The following is a 19739-nucleotide window of genomic DNA, read 5'->3' as shown; positions in this document are numbered from 1 at the left end:
TAATAATAATAAACTAAGAAATAAGTTAATTAATACTCTAAAGACATTGGTTTACGAAATATATTTTAAAAAATTTTATAAGAAAAGAAAAAAAAATAGTTGACTTTTTTTTAAATAATTTTTTATATTTTTCATGAAAATGGTATTAAAATTTTATTTAAAAAAATTATAAATAAATGCTTTAAGGCATTTGTTGACAAGATCCAATTGATTGCACAACTCACATGAACAATCAATTCTTACAACAACAACAACAACAAAAAAGAGGAGAATTCAAAAGTTTTTTTTTTTTTTTTTGAGAGAGGAGAATTCAAAAGTTAAAAAAAGTAAGAAGTTTTTTTCTTATAACTAAGTGGAAAGTTTTTTTTTTTCTTAATAACAAGTGGAAGATTGGATATATATTTTTTAATCTAGATTTTCTTTCAAAAGAGAATGAGACGAATGGGGTATGACTATTGAGCAACAAGACTATGAGAAATGTTAAGCGATTATAACATTTTAAAAATATTTTCATAACAAATCTTAAATAATAAGTTATTCTTGATAGATAAAAAAGTAATTTCAATAAAAAAAGTAGTCTAAAAATGTTGCAAACATAACACTTTTCAGAAATTAGTGATAAAAAAAATGTTTATATATATATATATATATAAATATATAAATGTAATTAAAGATATTTATACCTCACTGAAGAATGAGATTCAGAGTCTAGATTCTTTAATTAGATAAATAATACTACAAATTAGTCTTTCAAAACATTGATGAGTCAAATTGCTATTGGTTATGAGCCACAGATTCCTTTTTATCAGTCGGCAGAACAAATCAAATGGGATATTTTTCTTTCTTTCTCTCTTTTTCTAATAGTAATATTATCACAAAATGATTTCATTATATTCCTTACATGTTACTCTCAAACAAGATTACTTACATTCCATTCATTTTCATTCCTTTATTTTAAAATATCCAATCAAGGTTGCTTAATTCCATTCTTTTCCGTTCATTTCTCTTACTTAAATACATTCTGTGGGGGCAGAAGAGTCAAAGTGTGTTTGTGGGCCTTGAGCTTGATCTGAGAATATTGGCTCGTCCGAGGAGGCTTCAGTGATAATGACTATGCTGGATATAAAGGCCCACAAAAAAATTGTTACGAGAGAAATTGGTGGAAATGGTCCGAGGAGAGAGATCTCCTTGGCTCTATGAAATAAAGGGCATACCATACATCCTAGTGTATGTAAGGGATTTCTAAAAGGTTTGATGAGGGAGAATTTGTTCCACATGAGCACAGGAAGAAGGAGTGAAGAAGAAATATCTTAGAGAAAGCTGCTACCACCGCATTAAAGACTCTGCACCTACTTCTCTGGCCGCATTAATGGAGAAATGATCTCTGAACAGTGGTGGACAGTGTTACAATTATTGTTTAAGGGCTTCAAGAAGACGGTGGATGGGAACAAGTATCTAGATTGGTGATCTAGTTCATACGTGGAGGATGGTAGGAAGAAGGAAGATAATATAAAGGGAAAAGAATGGCATTCAAGAAGGGGGATCGGAAGAGAAGAGAGAGAAAAATACTGTACACACCACCTTCAAATACAATATATTGTGGAAAGAATAGGAAAATATAATTCATCATCGGCTAACGTCCGATGAGAGTTTTTGTCATAAAACCATTTCATTGTGCATGTATTGGTGATCGAGCCCACCATACTTGTTATCCAATATCCATAAAACCTAAGTTTCAAGCTCACGCTTTACAAATTTCATTGTATAAGGCTATTTGGGCTTGCACCCTTCACACGGTTGGGCCCAAGTACAAATTGTGCCCTTACACATTCCATTCAATTCCATTATATTATTTTCCATTCCTTTATGATCATTACATTCTATTCTATTTCATTCCCTTATGAACTCCCAAACGGAGCCTTAGACAAAGAATAATAATAATTATTATATGTTCCCTTTAGTAATAATATTTAAACTAAGGAATAAGTTAATTAATGCTCTAAAGACATTGGTTTACGATATATATTTTAAAAATTTTTATAAGAAAAGAAGAAAAAATGACTTTTAAAAAAAATAATTTTTTATATTTTTCATGAAAATAGTATTAAAACTTTATTAAAAAAACTCATAAATAAACGCTCTAAGGGCATTTGTTAACAAGATCCAATTGATTGCACAGCTCCATGAACAATGAATTCTTACCCAAAAAAAAAAAAAAAAAGGAGAATTCAAAAGTTTTTTTTTTTTAATGAGCGAGGAGAATTCAAAAGTTAAAAAAAGTAAGAAATTTATTTCTTATAACTAAGTGGAAAGTTTTTTTTTTTTTTTTTCCTTAATAACAAGTGGAAGATTGGATATATTTTTTTAATCTAGATTTTCTTTCAAGAGAGAATGGGCCGAATGGGGTATGGCTATTGAGCAACAAGACTATGACAAATGTTAAGGGATTATAATATTTTAAAAACATTCTCTTAACAAATTTTAAGGGACAAGTTATTATTGAGAGATAAAAAAAGAAATTTTAATAGAAAGTGGTCTAAAAATGTTACAAACATGACACTTTTACGAAATTAGTGATAAAAAAAATTGTTATATATATATATATAAATGTAATTAAAGATATTTATTACTCGGCAGAGCAAATCAAATGGGATATTTTTCTTTCTTTCTTTCTTTTTTCTGCCTAGACCAACCAAATGGGATAAATGCAATAGACAAGGCAAACTCATTGGTATTAGGCTATTAGCCAATCACATAATTTTCAGACAATCTCTGAAAATAAAAATAAAAATATTATTGCATGACTAGTTAAAGAATCTCCTATTCACAAACAAGAATGTCCTTTTTTATATTCTTTCTTTTTTTCTTGTAGGTACACGTCACCAAATGGCAAGTTGATATCTACTAAGGGTCCGTTTGGATAGAACTTATTGCTGAAAATTGAAAACTGAAAATTGAAAACACTGTAGCAAAATAATTTTAAAATGTGTGAATAGCACCGTTGGACCCATTTTTAATGAAAAAGTTGCTGAAAAGTGAAATTTGTGGGTCCGTAAACAGTGCATGAATGCACTGTTCATAGAAGATTGGGTCAACACTTGCGGCTGGAGGAAAAAAAAAAAAAATGAAAACGCAGACGCAGGAATAAGTGCAATCCAAACGCCCTCTAAGTCTCAAAAAATTCTAAGAAGATATAAATTCGCTCAACTTATACTGCACGGTTCACGTGGCAGACTAGGAACGGACGAGAAAAAATATAAGTTCATACGAAAAGGAAAGGACCAATCGATCATAATTTAACACGTAAAATAATTGTGATAAAAATTATAGCAGTTTATTTTATGCTAGTATCATTAAAAAAAACCATCTACGTATTATTAAGAGTCTCATAAAAAAAAAAATTATAAGTTATTAATTATTATTGGTTGAAATTTTTTTCAAATCCTAAAATTACTTTTTTATACAACCGCGGCTTAGAATCTGTTGTAAAAAAGAAAGAATCACAATAAAATAAAATATTCCCACTGATTGGTTCGAACAAGACACAAAACCTACTTTGAATTTTTCAGAAACTGTTGAGAGAGCTATAGTTCAACCTTCAAACCCAACACAACGTACTCTCTTTCCTAAATACCTCGTTGAGATTCTTAGGCACATGTTCGAACTAACATCTCTACCTCACATAGTGAATAGGTGAAAATATCAAGGAGTCTTACTTTGAATATTTTTTTTTTGAGTCATACCCAGTATCACCTACCTAGGTTCAATCCTGTGTAATTTCTATGAAAGTTAAGCCAAACCTAGCTTCTGTTTTTGGGTTAATCACTGATTTCAAGAGGACCCAAAAGTCAAGATTTTGATTTGGGTTTGGGTTTAGTCTTGATAAGGAATTGCAAGAAGGGTTTTTGAAGAAAAATCAATAGGATTTCTGAATTTGGGTTTCATTTTGCTTTTCTTTGGAAGATATGAATTTCAGGAGCTTAGAAGAGTTCTGGGCCTTTTATGTGAATCAGCACTCAAAGCCATCCACAAGGCGCTGGCATTTCATGGGCACACTTATATCTATCTTCTTCATGCTTTGTTCAGTGGTTTTTAGCTGGTGGTTTCTGCTCTTTGTGCCAGTCTCTGGGTATGGATTTGCCTGGTACAGCCATTTCTTTGTGGAAGGGAATGTTCCGGCCACGTTTGGGCATCCATTTTGGTCTCTTTTCTGTGATTACAAGATGTTTGGGTTGATGCTTACTGGGAAAATGGATAAGGAGATCAAGAGGCTTGGAAAGAGGCCTGTATTGCAGGCCTTTTAACTGTAAGTTTTTCTATGCTGTAGAGAAATATACTGGTTTTGCTTTCAATCAGTATTTGTTCTCGGGTATGTTATTGACTGATTGTTTATTTAAAAATGACATTTCAATTGAGTAAAGAACAAATAGCATGACTTTGGATGGAATGGCAGAAAAGAATACTTGTGGCCAAACCTGACTAGGCGATCCATATCGGACCCCAAATTTTTGTGACCAAGGATTGGTTGTTGTATGTTTGTTTCTTGGATACAACAAATTGATAAGGGGTCCATAACCTTTGGTTGAGGCTTTTTGATGTAAATATGGCTGGATTGTTTGGTTAAAACATGAGTTTACGAGTACATGGATGTGTTTTGTTAAAAATTATTACAACTATAAATACATGGATATTCTGATATGATGATAATGTCAATTTGCACATTATGTGGTTTTGGTATGAAAATTTTGGAACTGAGGACCACTTTACTCTCTATTTTCTTTTGCTCTAAAGTTTCTTAGCATGTTATGCACTTTATCTTGAATTGTACCTAGCTGTCCATTTTCTCAAATGTCAACACTGAAATTTCATTAAGCTAAACTGTGGATGGTTGATCTAACTACTAATATGGTCAATAATCAAATACAGGCACATGAGATGAAGATAACATGATTTACCAGTGAATTATTATAAAAAAAATACATGATTAACCATTATTCCTGCTTTAATGAATAAAGAAAAATAAAAATAAACTTGAACATCCTTAAAAAGATTTATACCAATGATATAATCAAGCATACCTTCAGTTTATCTCAACTTAAACAAGCATTATTCAAATTATGGGTTAGACACTCAAATCCCAATTATGTAAATCATGCCTTCAGCAAAGGTTAGGCATTGAGGGTTTATGTTCATGAGGCTTTTACTGGTTTCAGGTTTTGTTGGTGACCCTTTTGCTAAGCTTGGAATTCCCAGAGTAAATGTGAGGCTTGAATGCATCAATAATAGAGGGCAGGATGCATTGCAGTTTCCTCCTCCGGATGAGTTGGATTTGATCCAGAGCAGGATGTCATCTGATGGTGAAGTACTGCCACCACGCTCTGTTGGTCTTAGATGTATAGGATAAAATTGGTTATGTGAAAGAGTTACTGGCTAAAGTCTAAACACAAGACATCTGTGAGCTCCCACCATATTGCACATGTATTTAAATTGACCATAAATTGCATTTGGTTGCACCTTCTAGCTGAATAAATTTCACAAAAGTTTCTTGGGTGATTGTTTCTTAAAGTATGGAATCCTGGTATTAAAGTTCTTTAGCAATTGTTTCACTTGTAATCAAAAGCTTGAATCACTCATTGCAGCCAAAGTTCTGAGGTACGTCTTGATATTGAAATTTCTTTGCAAGAGTTACCAGTTGAATTGTGTGAGTGCATGAGTGCACGCATGTGGTAAATCAAGTAGTTGGTATTTTGCTTCAATAATATTTCTGTTCAAATAAAAATTCATATTGAAAGCCATTCACCTGTTAGTCTGTTACAATCGGTAAGTGTTTACTGGACTGAGATTAATAGCTTTTAGATCAAGTTGTGTTCTTAGTTTAATTTGTAAAGAGTGGATGACTTACAGGAAACATATTCCACACTCTGCTGTAGTGTGATATTGAATTTGTAAATAATAAACATCATGGTGGCTAAAAACCTTGTAGCTCAATTGGTTGGCACCTCTTGGTGTCTCCAACGGAGGTATCTAAGGTTCAAATCCCCCCATCAAAACTATTGAATTATGAAAAACAAACCTCATAGTGAAGGGAACTTTTGCAGTCAGTCTGAATTTTGAAAATATTCAAGGTATAACTTTGAATTTGTGAATCATAAGGCTATAATGGTGGGAAATTTGTGAGTTTCAAGGTTTATAACTTTATAATAATAGAGAATTTCATAGTTTATCAGTGAAATTATTTGAAAATATTCAGTGTATGTCAATACCACTTGTGAGAAGGACTGAAGGGATGTAAAATTATCACCAAGACAAAAGAGATAAATCAAAACTAATTAGATGTTCAAGTTTCTAGAGTAGTTTCTGTTGGAATACATTGGATCATTACCTTCCTCGATAAGGGAAAGTTTCTTTTTGGGCTCTTTATGTTGTGTGCAACCCTTTTACCATCGTTCTGCTAAAAACAATAGAGAGATAAAAAAAACAAGGTATGGCTCGTTTGAATAGAGAAATTTAAATAGAATTTCAATTATAATTTTTAGTTTGAAATACTTGAATAGAGTATGAAATATATAAAAATTAGTAATTTCTATTGATGTAATATATAGATTTTTTTTTTATATATATAATTTATAACTCAGCCATTACAATAGGGTGAGAGGATTGGAACCTCGAATGTCTCTGTCAAAAATACTATGAACTATCGAGTTTTATAAATACATAAGATTCTTTAATTCTTTTTCCGTCATATGTTTTTCTTCTGGTCTTTGTTAACATGGTTTGTGTTTTATCTTTTCAATGTGGTCTTAAGGAATCTGTGTCTACATCTCTTTATAGCCGTTGGTGTCAGTTCATGTTTCTTCTCTAGATAATTTTACACTCATATATCTTTTTGGATTGGGCTCAATTCACCCAAGTCCCTCACAATTTTTTTTTTTTTTTTTATAACTTTTTTATCTTTACTTTTTTACTTTTCCTCATTTTTTATATTTAATGATTGAGATTTAAAGTTGCAAAAACCATACCAATTGCATCCGTGCAATGCCCTAAGTATTGCACTTGATTTCAATCCTATACTTTTCATGTTATCTTTATGTATGATTTTATGTCAGATGAAATTTAGCTTTTATTTCTTCCCATACTTTCTTTCTTGAGATCGTACACCATCTTCCTTAATAAATAATTTGTGTTCGTGAGAATTATTGGTATTTTTTTGGAGAAAGAAATTATTGGTAATTGAATGACTTAATCTATATTAATTAAGGACTTTGTTAACTAGTGTTCAATTATTAATAAACCATTTTAGGAAAATGTTTATACCACTTTTATGAAAAATTGAAAAAGCTATTAAAATATATATATATTTTTTTTTTCTTCATAAAAACTTTCCAAAAATTATTTACTAATAAATGTCTTTAGGGAATTCGTTAACATTTCCTATTAATTAATATCTAAAAATTGAAGTTTAATATTTATAGTTGCTATGTTCTAGTTGAGTCACATTAGTGTAGTATTTGGTCCATTCGGTTGATTTCAGTCCAAGTCTATAAACATTTTTGACAATTAATTATTTATTAATAAAAATACAAAGTTTTTCTTTATCGTTATGGATTTTTATATTGTTCTCTAGTGGATTTCAAATCTATTATCTTATGGATTTAAGAAACTCTTTGTGGATTTGAGATTATCTTACAAAAGCAAATGTGTTTTATTTCTTATAGGCTTGAAATAGACCTGTTCTATTTCTCATAGGTATTCCCCTACATAAAAAATGCATTATATTTCATTTATAAAAAATACAAAATTTGAAACACTTTTAAATGACATATATAAATAGCTTAATTTAGAAAATATAATATATTGTATTGACTATACTTTTTTAGAAAATAATCACATCATTTTAAGAAGAATTTTGGACTAACACTAATTAGTCTCATCTACCATTCTCATTTTATAACAAATTGTCAAAATTTTCCGCATATAACTGGTTCTTATAATTTGGAGCCACTGAGACTATCAACTTCTCTCAATAGATTAGTATTTTAAGTTCCGACTTCGAGTGCGATAATGTTGAGTTTATCCGAGTCTTGTAATATTCCACTGCCAAACGACTCCATACAGACACTTGGGAAGAGATTCAGCTGCTTCTAACAAGCAAATCATTCTTGGGAATTTAATTTTGTGCTTGTGCATAAAAATGGGCTTAGAATGGTTAAGCTGATAACCTCGCAGGTTTGGCTGTAATGTTAATGTTTTGGTTAAGAGGCCCTACCCTATTGTTTTGTCGCTGTTAGTAGATATGCTGAACATTCTTTAAGTTTATGAATAAAATTTTCAACATCTTCTGACCAACCCCCCCAACCCCGACCCCAAAAACAGAAAATTTCAAACGTGAATGTTATCATTTGGAGTATAAGTACATGCAAGAGACCTTTCGGCGCACACGCACACAAGGCAGATAAATTATTCTGTGAATAGAAGTCTGTTTTCTCATAAAATGCCCCACAAATAGTTAAAAGTGAGCTCCCCTTGGAGCCATTGACTTGTCCAAAAAAAAAAAAAAAAAGAAGAAAGAAGAAGAAGAAGAGTGAAGTGGGTAGTGGGAGCTAAGATATCATTTGGGATTAAATTCAATCGTCCATTACCCAAAATCTGACTATTTTACAATTCCGGCTTTCTATAATTCAAAACTCAAATTAAATTGAATTCAGGCCCACTGCATTTTTAGCCAGATCTAAGCTCAACATCAAAACTTGTTGCCTGTGTGTCTAAATTTTTAATCACCTAAGTTTCTGGCCTTTGTTCAGGTAAAACTATCGCACATTATCTTTATGCAGGGATGGGGTTTCATACAAGGGAATCATCACAGGTCAGTGTTCCGTGAAAACGATGGCAAGGGCATGGCCTCCTGTGGACGAAGGATGAGGAGCACACCAAACATCCCAAGCATTGGGAGGACAAGCAGCCACTTCAACAGTTTATAGTAATACATATGGAATGTGAGGGAGAAATCATCTGAGAAATATAGTCCGTTCTTGTCAACCATCTCCACCAAAACAGTCCCTGTAGTCCTTACCCCAACTGTTGGAAGCTTTATTCGATGCTTCCCAGGACGATCAAAGATCTGGTTTTGCTTTATCCTTCTCTCACCTTGATAATTACCAGGAACCAACAAGGTTGTCTGCATAGTTTTGACAAATTCAACGATTTGAGTACAAACAGAGAGTCAATGAGAGAGAAATTTGAGTTGCAGCCTTTAAATAGTGTAAATGGGTTGGTGGGAAGCACTTACTGTGACATTGTAAGGTGCTTGAGACCCAGATGGGAATCTGTATTTATCAACAATCTCAATATCCACCCAGAAACTCCTGCCTTCCTCATCACGGAAAGCTCTTGATGGATGAGGAACATAGATACCTTCGCGGTTATGCCGATTAGCCACATTGTTTCTTCCTTGATTAGTTGATCTCCATGCCTGAAAAAGAATATCAGTAGAGGAATATCAATACGACCACAGAGAGAACAAAGAAGAAATCAATTGCAAATCAGCTTTAGATATTATCCTACCTTGAGAGGATGATGTGGAGAAGGAGTAGAGAAGCAAAAGACATTGCCATTCATGGTTGTCACAATAAGATCAAGATCATCTCCACCATCAACATTTTCTGCCAAGACCATGCTATATCTGTCATGAAGAAATGCACATTTAGATAAGTTGAGGAAAAGGAAATCAAAAAGCCAAAAACAATGGAACAAAAGATTACGCATATCTTACGAGGTTTCACCAATGTCAACAACATCAGCACATGAAGTAGGCCCATCTATAAGGTACAAATAACCATCAAATGATGTTGTAACAAGAGTCAGCCCCTTCTTTTTCTCACCACGTTTATTTAGATCAACAAGAAGAACTTGATTCATCACTCTGCCATGAGTTCTATATGGATAAGGACGAACGTTTGACCCATCCTTGCCACTCAGAACATATACGTTCCCTGACAGTGTTGGAATCACAACATCAGTATGGCCATCACCATCAACATCGCCAACAGTGGGCCCCTGAGGAATATGACAATGTGTATAAGACCACTATGCTATGAGACTTTCATATTACTTGGAAACATAGATCAAGTCACTCTACTGACAATTAGAAACGGATGTTAGCTCAACAGTAACCTTCAAACCATTATTATATCAAATTCTAGAGTAAAACAGAGCAACACAGTTCTCAGGTATATGACAGCCCAAAATTTAGGAGTATAACAATTGATGAACTACTCAATATAGAGGTAAGTTGATTTTTAAATAAATGAAAGAAAATATTTTTTCCTGTTCCATATCTTTAAAGAGAACCCAGAAATCCTGAATACACATAAAATTCAATATCAAATACCAGACCATTGTGAAGTTGCCAAATTTCATGTGAGCACAATTCCCAAGTGGCATTAATTTGATCATTACAAATATGGTCAGTACATGAGGGAACATTAAACACAACTGTTCAGGAAACAAATGGAAAGAATCCTTCCGTTTCACCTCCTCATTGTCTTTTCCATTTCTGTAAGCAGTGAATCCCATGGGCAGACTTGTTGGTATTGGCACAATTTACATAATTTAACCAGTTTTAGCTCAAACTTACCTGATTCAAAAGTTTACCAAGCCAAAAAGTCCACTTCCTTCATCAAAATTTATCATTTAAGTTTACAGGAAATGGGGGAAAAACTAACATACATTTTGATCAGTAAAAAAAAAAACTTGACATCCATTTTGATTAATAAAATATAATTCACTATAAAGCACATAGCAACCCATGTACCCAGGATGTATAAAAGAGATAAAAACAGCAACTAATAATGAAAAAGAACAAAGATGAAGCATCTCAATTTAATTGAAGAAGCAAAATTTCCCTGAAGCCATCCACTCATATAAAGATTTGAGGAATGAAATTTTCAGGTCTAACACTGAACATTCACACCCTTCAAAAGCACCTAGCATTTCTCTCTCTCCAAATGCTCCACATGAGACAATGACACATCACCTTCCAAATGTTTATATGATGATTTCAACCGACTGACCTTGCCAACATGCTAACAGTTCAATCATCCCACCAGGCATAACGCAATGAACCCAAAGAGATTAAAAACCATAGAACAAAGCTCTCTCGTTACATCAAAATGAAGAAGCAAATGATCAACAGGTCCCCACTCAAGTTACACATGCAAAACCAATCTACAATAATGATATAGTGTTTTGTTCGGTTATCCACAGTTAGCATTCTCCCCAATGCTGTCATCCAGAGAAAGAATGCCATTCTAGTAGGAACTCTAGGCTTCCATATGCTTTTCCAAGGTTAAGGCAGACCTCCTATAGGATTGAACACTTTGTAGATTTGACTTCAAACACACTACATTTAGACGAATTCCAGCTCATCCCTACTTCCCACTTTAGCAGAGTTAATTAACTCCATAAAGGATACAAGGGACTCCAACTCCCAATCTTGCACTGTTCTAAAAAGTAGCATCACTAGGGATATTACCATCGGAGAATTGATAGTAATCTGCCACTGAAGCTTTCATATTGTGTGCAAGCCGAAGTAGTTCTGGAAAGCCTCCCTTCAATGATTGATCAACACACCACAAATCATGATAAAATTTAACTTGAGTTCCAGCTCCCACCTCATAGCTAACAAAACTAGAGAAATTACCCCAACCTTTCCTTATATTTCCAGATATGACCTCTTCACTAAATTTGAAAACCAGCCTCCACAGACACTACCATATTTAACATCCACCACCCTCCGCCATAACGCTGCAACTACTCCTCCAATAATGCTTGATAAAATAAGATCAAATTCTCAATGCCCAATCCCCCAGGTTTAAGCGGTTCACAAATTTTGTTCCATTTAACTAAAAGAAATTTAAATTTGTCACCTAGTCCTCCCCATAAGAATCCCGCTGTAGTTTCAATATGAAAAGCAACATTCATAGGGATAGGAAATGGTGAAATAGAAACACATGAAGGTTTATACATGCAAGGAAGCTGAATTCAATAAATCTGATTAAAATTATCAACACACATTCAATCAGTAATTTTGACTCAATTCACATAAACAACTGGGATTCAAGGAAAAAAAAAACACAATCTCAGAAGCTAAAATAACATATCTCATTAATGATCAATGAGATTCTAGTGAATTTAAAAACAGCTTAATTTTAAAAAGAAAACAACATGAATCTTACCTGGGGAACCAGACTCTTAAGGTGTACTTCCCAAATTTCCTCTCCTTTAGTAGTCCAAGCAGCAACGTTTCCATGTGTATCAGCAGTCACTAGTTCAATTTTGCCATCATCATTGATATCAGCGGCAACAACAGCTCCTTGAATCTCAGCCATTTCAAGAGGAAACTTTTCTCTCACTTTGCCTAAATAAAGGAAACAATTGAGTATCAAGAGAAAACCATAAAAATGAAAAATCAAACCACATTTAACAAAATGATTAATTGGACAAGTGAGAACTCTAAAATAAAACTGAAAGAAGAACACTTAGCACAGCTCAGTTCATGTACTCAACATTTTTTATTATGAAAGGGACTTGACTCCAAATTAACTATCTAAATAGATGCATGCATTAAAGGAAAATATGGTCAGAACATAGAGAGAAACAATAGCCAAAGATCTAAAAATGACGCCACATCTTTTACTGCCGCTCTATAGCTAACAGCAAGTCATAACATCTGAGTTAAAAATCAAGAGCAAACTACAAATTTAAATAGAAAAGCATGTGCTCTAATCCTAAACACATATCACAAGATAGAAAGTCAGTATAGGAATATTACCATGATGATCCATGACATAGAACAAGCCAAAGGAGGTTCCAACAAGAATATCCATATACCCATCACCATCTAAATCAGCAACAGTTGGAGAAGAGTATATATAGGCACGGAAGTCTCCAGTATCTGTACTTAGATCTAGCTCTGTAGTCCACTTAACTTGCTTCGTATCAAGATTGATAGCAACAATATCAGCAGCTACATATTTTCCAATATCAATACCGCCCAATTCCTTCAAATGTTCAGAGTCAGCATAATACCTGCCAACTTACAAGGTGGCTAATTACTTTCACATCAATCAGTTAATAAGCAGTCCAAAAGTCAGTACTAAAAGCACTACAAAGCAAGACATCATTTAAATCAATAAATAAAAAACCCTTAAAACTAGCTACATAGGAAAAGGAAACAGAGAAACGTGAAGTATATCATGCAAATGTGGAGAAAAAGCCTATAGATACTGTTGATCACTTGGTCTACATTTGCAATGATGAGTGAATGATAAGTGGTGTTAGTATAACATATTGAAGATCATATCTTCCCATGCAAAAGGTTGATCTGCAATCAAGGAGAATAAAACCAGCCCAACTATTCAACCTTTTTTTGATTGGTCAGTTATACACACACCCAATGGGTCTTGAACCACTTCACCCTCCACCTAGTACTTATAAGAGGAGGAGATGCCAGTTGAGCTAGAGCTCATTGGCAGCCCAACTCTTCAACTCTTAAAAAATAAATAAATAAATAAATAAATAAAAAAGGTAAGCTCAACTTTCAACCTTACCAACTGAAAAGTTTAGATTGAAGATTCTAGACATCAGTGGAGCTTGGAATTAATATTCCAATCCAGCCATTTTTTGGGGTGGTCATGGTTGAGAAATTGGTCAATCATTGTTTGAACCCAACCCAAGCTTGGTTTAATAACTTACTAGTAATAAAGCTCTATTCATGTGTATGAAATATGAAAACCTCAAGCCTACAAAGGCCACAACTGCAAACATGTAACAGAAAATGACTAACTAAACAGGAACCCTAACTAATTGGAGTCAGCTTCACAATCTTTGTTCAAATAATTGGTAGTGGATACATAATATTTTCAAGACAAGTTGGACACTTGGTTTAATACATGCTCTTTAGCAATTATTCCAATAATAAAAATGCTTAGTAGAGTTTTGATGTGGTATAGAGGGGTTGCAAGAGTGTGATGCAAGACAACCTAGTCTTCCCACCTAGATTAGTCCCACAGTAAGCCTTAGGTTTCACCACCTAAGGGTTTCTTGGATTCACCACCAAATACAATGCAAATTTTGCATGAATAATCTCAGAATAATATTAATAATCATCTAATACTAAGGGGCTGTTTGGTTTTTTTTTTTTTTTCATCACTCATCATTCCTCACTCAATTTTTGTCACTCATCACTCATCTCTTAAAATACCCCAATTTCCTATACCCACCGTTTGGCACATGTTTTCAGCTTATTATCACTCAATTTTTTCTACTTTTTGTGGGACCCATACCTAAGCACTATGTTTGGCATTCCTGTTAGCCTACCCGCCTCACATTATTTCATCATTTCATATCACTCACTTTTCATTTCCTTTTCCCTTCAGCCCCCAATACTCTCCCAAAACCAGAGACTTCAACCCCGCGGCTGATATTAGAAGCTCGGACCTGCAACGATCTCCCAAAACCAAGCATTCCCTTTTTTTTTTCTTTCTTCTTTTTTCCTTCAACCCCCAATACCCACAACAACCACTTCGGTTCAGAGCTTGAAGCACAAACCCAAAAAATTCATTAGCATCCTTGAAGCACCCAGAAAATTCCCAAACCCACAAAAACCAATTCGTTGCCCCAATCGTTGATATTTTTTTTATGGGTCTGAGATGAGAAAGGCGAAAAGGAAGAAAAAAGAAGAAGAAAGAACGAACTGAAAATGAGAAAGGCAAAGCGGAAGGAAAAAAAAAAAGAAAAAGAACTAACTGAGATGAGAAAGGCGAAAAGGGGAAAAAGAAAGAAAAAAGAAGAGAGACAAAAAGAAAGAAAAGTGGGAAAAAAAATGAAAAAAAGAAAAAAAGAGAGAGAGAGTGACCGGTGGGAGAGAAAAGGTATATCTGACTTGACAAGACTAGTGGGTCCCTCAGTGTGTGTTTAATTACGAAAATGCCATCATAACTCTGTTTCCATAACTTGAAAACATCTAAAATGTGTTTTTTGTTTCCATAACTATTACTCAAAAATCAGAGAATTAAAATTACATAGTCTGGACCAAATCAATCAGCATTAATCTGATGTCCACACCAAGTTTAGACATAATAAATGTTACACAACAAGCAGACAGGCCCTTTAATGATTGAGACAGAAATGTTAGTGGTAATGGCAAACTGCAAACTACAAACTACAAACTGGTGGCAATTGATTATATTGCTCAATTTCATCTAAATTGGTGGTAGACAATAGTTTCAATAAAAAAGAGAAGATGAAAGAGAACTCACTCTTGATCAAAGAAATAAGAAACAGCAACTATCATTTCTGATACCCCATCATTATCAATGTCTGCTATGACCTGACAGGAATAAAAAGAAGAAATTTTTTTGATAAGTTTACCTAAACCTACCAACAAGGCTCATCAGTAAAATTTAAAATAATAATAATCAAATTTTCAATTTTAGACTCACTGGAGTGCACAAGATGTGTGAGTCAATGTGCACATAATCCTCCACTGTCTCATGTACCCTTTCAGTCCATTCCTCCTCTCCCCACATAGAATCATCAACATAATCATCATAATCATAACTGTACTCATCACCTAGCTCATCACTCTCACGGAATAATTCGAAGGATGAATCAGCATCTGCTTCCAAACCTTCATCATTTTTCACAGTTGCAACATGAGGATCCTCATTACTATTATCTGATGATTTAGAGTCACTGTCATGTGATCCTTTTGAATTATCTTCCAGAAGCCGTCTCCTAGTGTTTGTCCCATTCTGTGCAGTTTCTCCTGACCCAGTATTCGTCCCATTCTGTGCAGTTTCTCCTGACCCAGTGTTCATCCCATTCTGTGCAGTTTCTCCTGACCCAGTGTTTGTAGAAGAATTATCTACACTCGTAGGCAGCTTGATGTTAGATTCTATTTTACTTTCATTCAATTTCTGCTCATTCTCTACATTCGACACATTCACCATGCCAACATGACTTTCTGTCAACGTTGTATCTGAAGTGTTCAATGGAGGTGTACTGCTCTGATTTCCATTCATTTTTCTTTCATTCTCTGGATTGGATGTGTTCACCATGCCAGGATGACTTTCTGTCGATTTAGTTACTGGAACTTTCAACTCAAGTTTACTCCCATTTGTTTCTACACATTTACCATGTACAAATATAGTCAGTTCTTGTTAGAAGAAAGAAACGAATACAGCATTTTATTAAGTCAGGCATTATCCCCCTCCCCAACCCCCCTAAAAAAAATAATAAATAAAGAAGAAGTAATTGAGCAGATATAAAATTATGAATGTAAGAATAAATTACTGGACATCTTAGCAGCTGCCTCCATAACAAGCAGTTCATCTGTAACATCTGGATGTGATCTGTCCACCGTGTCAGAATTCAAACCCACATGCCAATTTTTACGAACTCTTCTACGAGGTATCTCTATTTTATCTGCCATCATGTACCCTGACACTCTAAATATAATATACATAAATTGATGTCAGAGTAGGTAATTAGGCATACGACCACAAAAGATACAATCATAACTGTGAACAATTACCTGAAAAAGAGCACTTCACCATTGTAGGTTGCCAAAGCTATCTCTCTTACACCATCCTTGTCAATATCATACAGGAGAGGACTGGCATGCACAGTAGACTGATGGAAAGCAGGCCAACCTGACAAATCATTTCGGAACTATGTTACATATTAACTAAACCAAACCCAATCCAGAATTAGTAAAGATTGTTATTTTTTACATATTTTTCATGCACTCCTGAGATTCATACAAATACTATCCTCCAATTACCTCCTCTAAACATTTCCCAGGAAGGTAAAAGAACCATTTATCATATACACCGACTTTAAAGTAATAGAACGGCTAGCAGAAATTCTACAATCATCTCTCCAGCTAAAAAGAGAACATTTAGTACCTGGCATTTTGTCTCCATCAGAACCTTCTAGAACTTCAAGGTAATGAACAAAAGATGGAACCACTATATCAAGCTTTCCATCACTGCAGAGCAAAACACAGACATTGCAGTCAACAAAACAAACAGATAGAAACCGAGACACTTCAGATCTACTGGTGTTTCACCGAGGACCTCCCAGCTCTTTTTTTTTTTAATAAAATATATATTTTTGAACCCATAAAGATATTTAAATAGTTTTAATTGACCAAGAGAGAATGTATGATAGGGTACGTAGAAAGGTTATATAGTGTGTTTTAGAAATAATGGGGTTCAAGTTTATTAAGTTGTTTAAAATATGTATGATATAGCTGTAACTAGTATGGGAACAAGTAGAGGCATCACAAGTCAGTTTCCTATCATAGTAGGTTGCATCAAAGATTAGCATAAGTCTCTTTGTACTGGCTATGGATAAGCTTACTAGATTGATTCAAGACATAATATCCCGTTGTATGTTTTTTGCAGATAGCACACTTTTAGTGGATTAAGCTAAACATAAAGTTAACATGAAATTGGAAAAATGCTTTAAAATATAAAAGCTTTAGGTTAAGATGTACTAAAATAAAGTACATGGAGCGTAATTGTGTAAGTATAGTAAAAGTAGAGACAAAGATGTACATCAATAAAAATAAATTCACAAAAAAAAAAAAAAAAGAACTTGATGGTCAAGAGATACCAAAACATGAGTGTTTCCTTATATTGGATTTCATTTTTTTTTTAATAAATAATTCACAAGGATGAAGAGATCCAAGAGGATGTGAGTTATAGAATAAGAAAAGGGTTGATAAAGCGGAGAAGTGCATTAGGAATATTGTGTGATTGCACAATTACTATTAAGTTAAATAGAAGTTTTTACAAGACTACAATAAGATCGGCTACACTCCAGTGCTTAATTGTTTTGATAATTCAATAGTTTGGGGTTGGGAGATGTGAATCCTGGATGACTTTGTTGGAAACACCAAGAGGTGCCAAACAACTGAGCTACAAGGCTCCGATGATGAATGTAGGCTATTAACTAAGTAACATGTTTATAAAATTAGCGTAATTAAAATGAGAATGTTAAGATAAATAACTAGAAATACAAGGAAACATTAGATAAGTAATGAAGAAATTTGTTCAAAGATAGAGAAAAAAGGCAGAGGTGGCTCCTATTGTTGAAAATATGAAGGAGAATTATTCGGATAGTTTGGTCTTGTGCAGAAAAGAGAGAATAATACACCAATTTAGAGGAAAATTTAGGGTACCATTGATTAAGTAGTAATAAAAAGCATGCGCTGGTTAAGGAGGTGACGGGGCATATACATAGATATATATATAGTAATAATGCTTCATTTAAAAAAAAAAAAGGAAAAGTACAAGAACCCCAAGTACACAGGCAGTGTACTAATGATAAAAGTCATAAAACAAAACAAAAGTCAATCAAAATTACATAGATTTAGAAAGAGAAATGATATGTTCACAACATTTTCACAACATTTTTACAATAAATCCTAAGTGGTAGGTTGTTATTGGTTGTTATTGTTGGGGCAAAATAGTAATCTTAGTGTTAGGTTCAAATTTGAACCAATAACAACTAACCAACTGTGATTTGTTGTAAAAATGTTGTGGATGTAGCATCTCTCATTTAGAAATTCCTCTAAGTAAGAAAAGGAATGGCCACTAAGGGCGGCCACCCAATCCAACATTGTGTGTAAGATACACAATTTTAGCTCCACAGCCGAACCCTCAACTATGGGGAGTATAATTTTGGACAGTATTATATAATGGCAGGGAAAAAAAACATGTACCCAACATTGATAAATGATAAGTCTATTGAGGATCTATAGCAGACACCAAAATTTTAAGACCAAGGCTTTATTATTGTTGTTGTTGAACCTATAATCCCCGAGTACACCATTTGCGCTACAGCCCACTAATTCAAATCAATTACAAGTTCTTAAAACATGGAAAAGTTGAAAAGAAATTATGTACCAAAACACGAATTGAGCAGATAACATACAAATAGAGAAACATCTATTACCTGTTGATATCGGCGATCAAAGGGGTCGCGTATATACTAGAACTAACTTCAGTTTGCCACCTTAGTTCCAAATTCCTAGGGCACTGTGTATTCAACAAAGCATCCTCATCTCTAACAATCACAATTTCAATTTCATACAAATCTCAGTGACTAAATCAGAAATCGAAATCGAAATTGAAATCAGAAGTGTAAATTGAGGAAATGAAAAAAGAAATGAAAGAGACTTACATATCGGGGTAAGCAAGTGCATCGTCGGTGGCCTCTCGTTCACGAAACTTGTTCTTCTTCGCTGCTTCCTCCGCGCCATGAATGGAGCTCAAAGACGAGCAGAGAATTAAGTAAATCAAGAAATACGACTTCGTCGCCAAGGATCTCATATATATACAATTTTCAGGTACTCAAAACTGAGAAATTTTCAAAACCCTAGCCAAAAAAAATTGTGTGATAAACCCTAGCTAGGGTTCTAAGCGATCTCTCTCTGCGATGTGAGACTCTGAGAGAGAGAGAGAGAGAGAGTTGTGAGCTGAAGAGAAAAAACGAAAAGGTTTCGAAACGTGTTTTTTTTTTTAATGCGTATAAACGGTTAGCTAATGCGAAATCGGAAATGGACCTTGGTGTTGGTGAAATTACGAATTTGGGTTTGGTGATCGGTCAGAGAAACTCGCTCCGGTGACGGGTACAGTGAAGCAAGAGAAATGCAACGCAAGTCCAACTAT

The 19739-nt window shown here is 34.0% G+C and overlaps 2 protein-coding genes across 2 annotated transcripts; one reads left to right on the top strand and one right to left on the bottom strand.

The window, feature by feature from the left end:
- Positions 1–3820: 3820 nt before the first annotated feature.
- Positions 3821–5548, top strand: LOC142609778 (uncharacterized). The gene is made up of 2 exons (XM_075781496.1): positions 3821–4306; positions 5214–5548. Exon 1 carries the CDS (start codon positions 3966–3968, stop codon positions 4302–4304), a length of 339 nt encoding a protein of 112 aa, XP_075637611.1. The 5' UTR covers positions 3821–3965; the 3' UTR covers positions 4305–4306; positions 5214–5548.
- Positions 5549–8577: 3029 nt separating this feature from the next.
- On the bottom strand, positions 8578–19579 carry LOC142610365 (protein DEFECTIVE IN EXINE FORMATION 1). Its single transcript, XM_075782167.1, has 13 exons — positions 19252–19579; positions 19024–19134; positions 16968–17050; positions 16595–16712; positions 16354–16508; positions 15501–16183; positions 15318–15388; positions 12830–13086; positions 12234–12415; positions 9770–10053; positions 9562–9679; positions 9287–9469; positions 8578–9175 (listed from the first exon to the last, which is right to left on the bottom strand). Exons 1-13 carry the CDS (start codon positions 19398–19400, stop codon positions 8858–8860), a joined length of 2712 nt encoding a protein of 903 aa, XP_075638282.1. The 5' UTR covers positions 19401–19579; the 3' UTR covers positions 8578–8857.
- Positions 19580–19739: the final 160 nt, after the last annotated feature.

Source organism: Castanea sativa, chromosome 9, assembly GCF_040712315.1.
Source record: "Castanea sativa cultivar Marrone di Chiusa Pesio chromosome 9, ASM4071231v1".
In the NCBI taxonomy this organism is placed as follows: Eukaryota; Viridiplantae; Streptophyta; class Magnoliopsida; order Fagales; family Fagaceae; genus Castanea; species Castanea sativa.
This window is presented reverse-complemented; position numbering and strand designations above follow the sequence as displayed.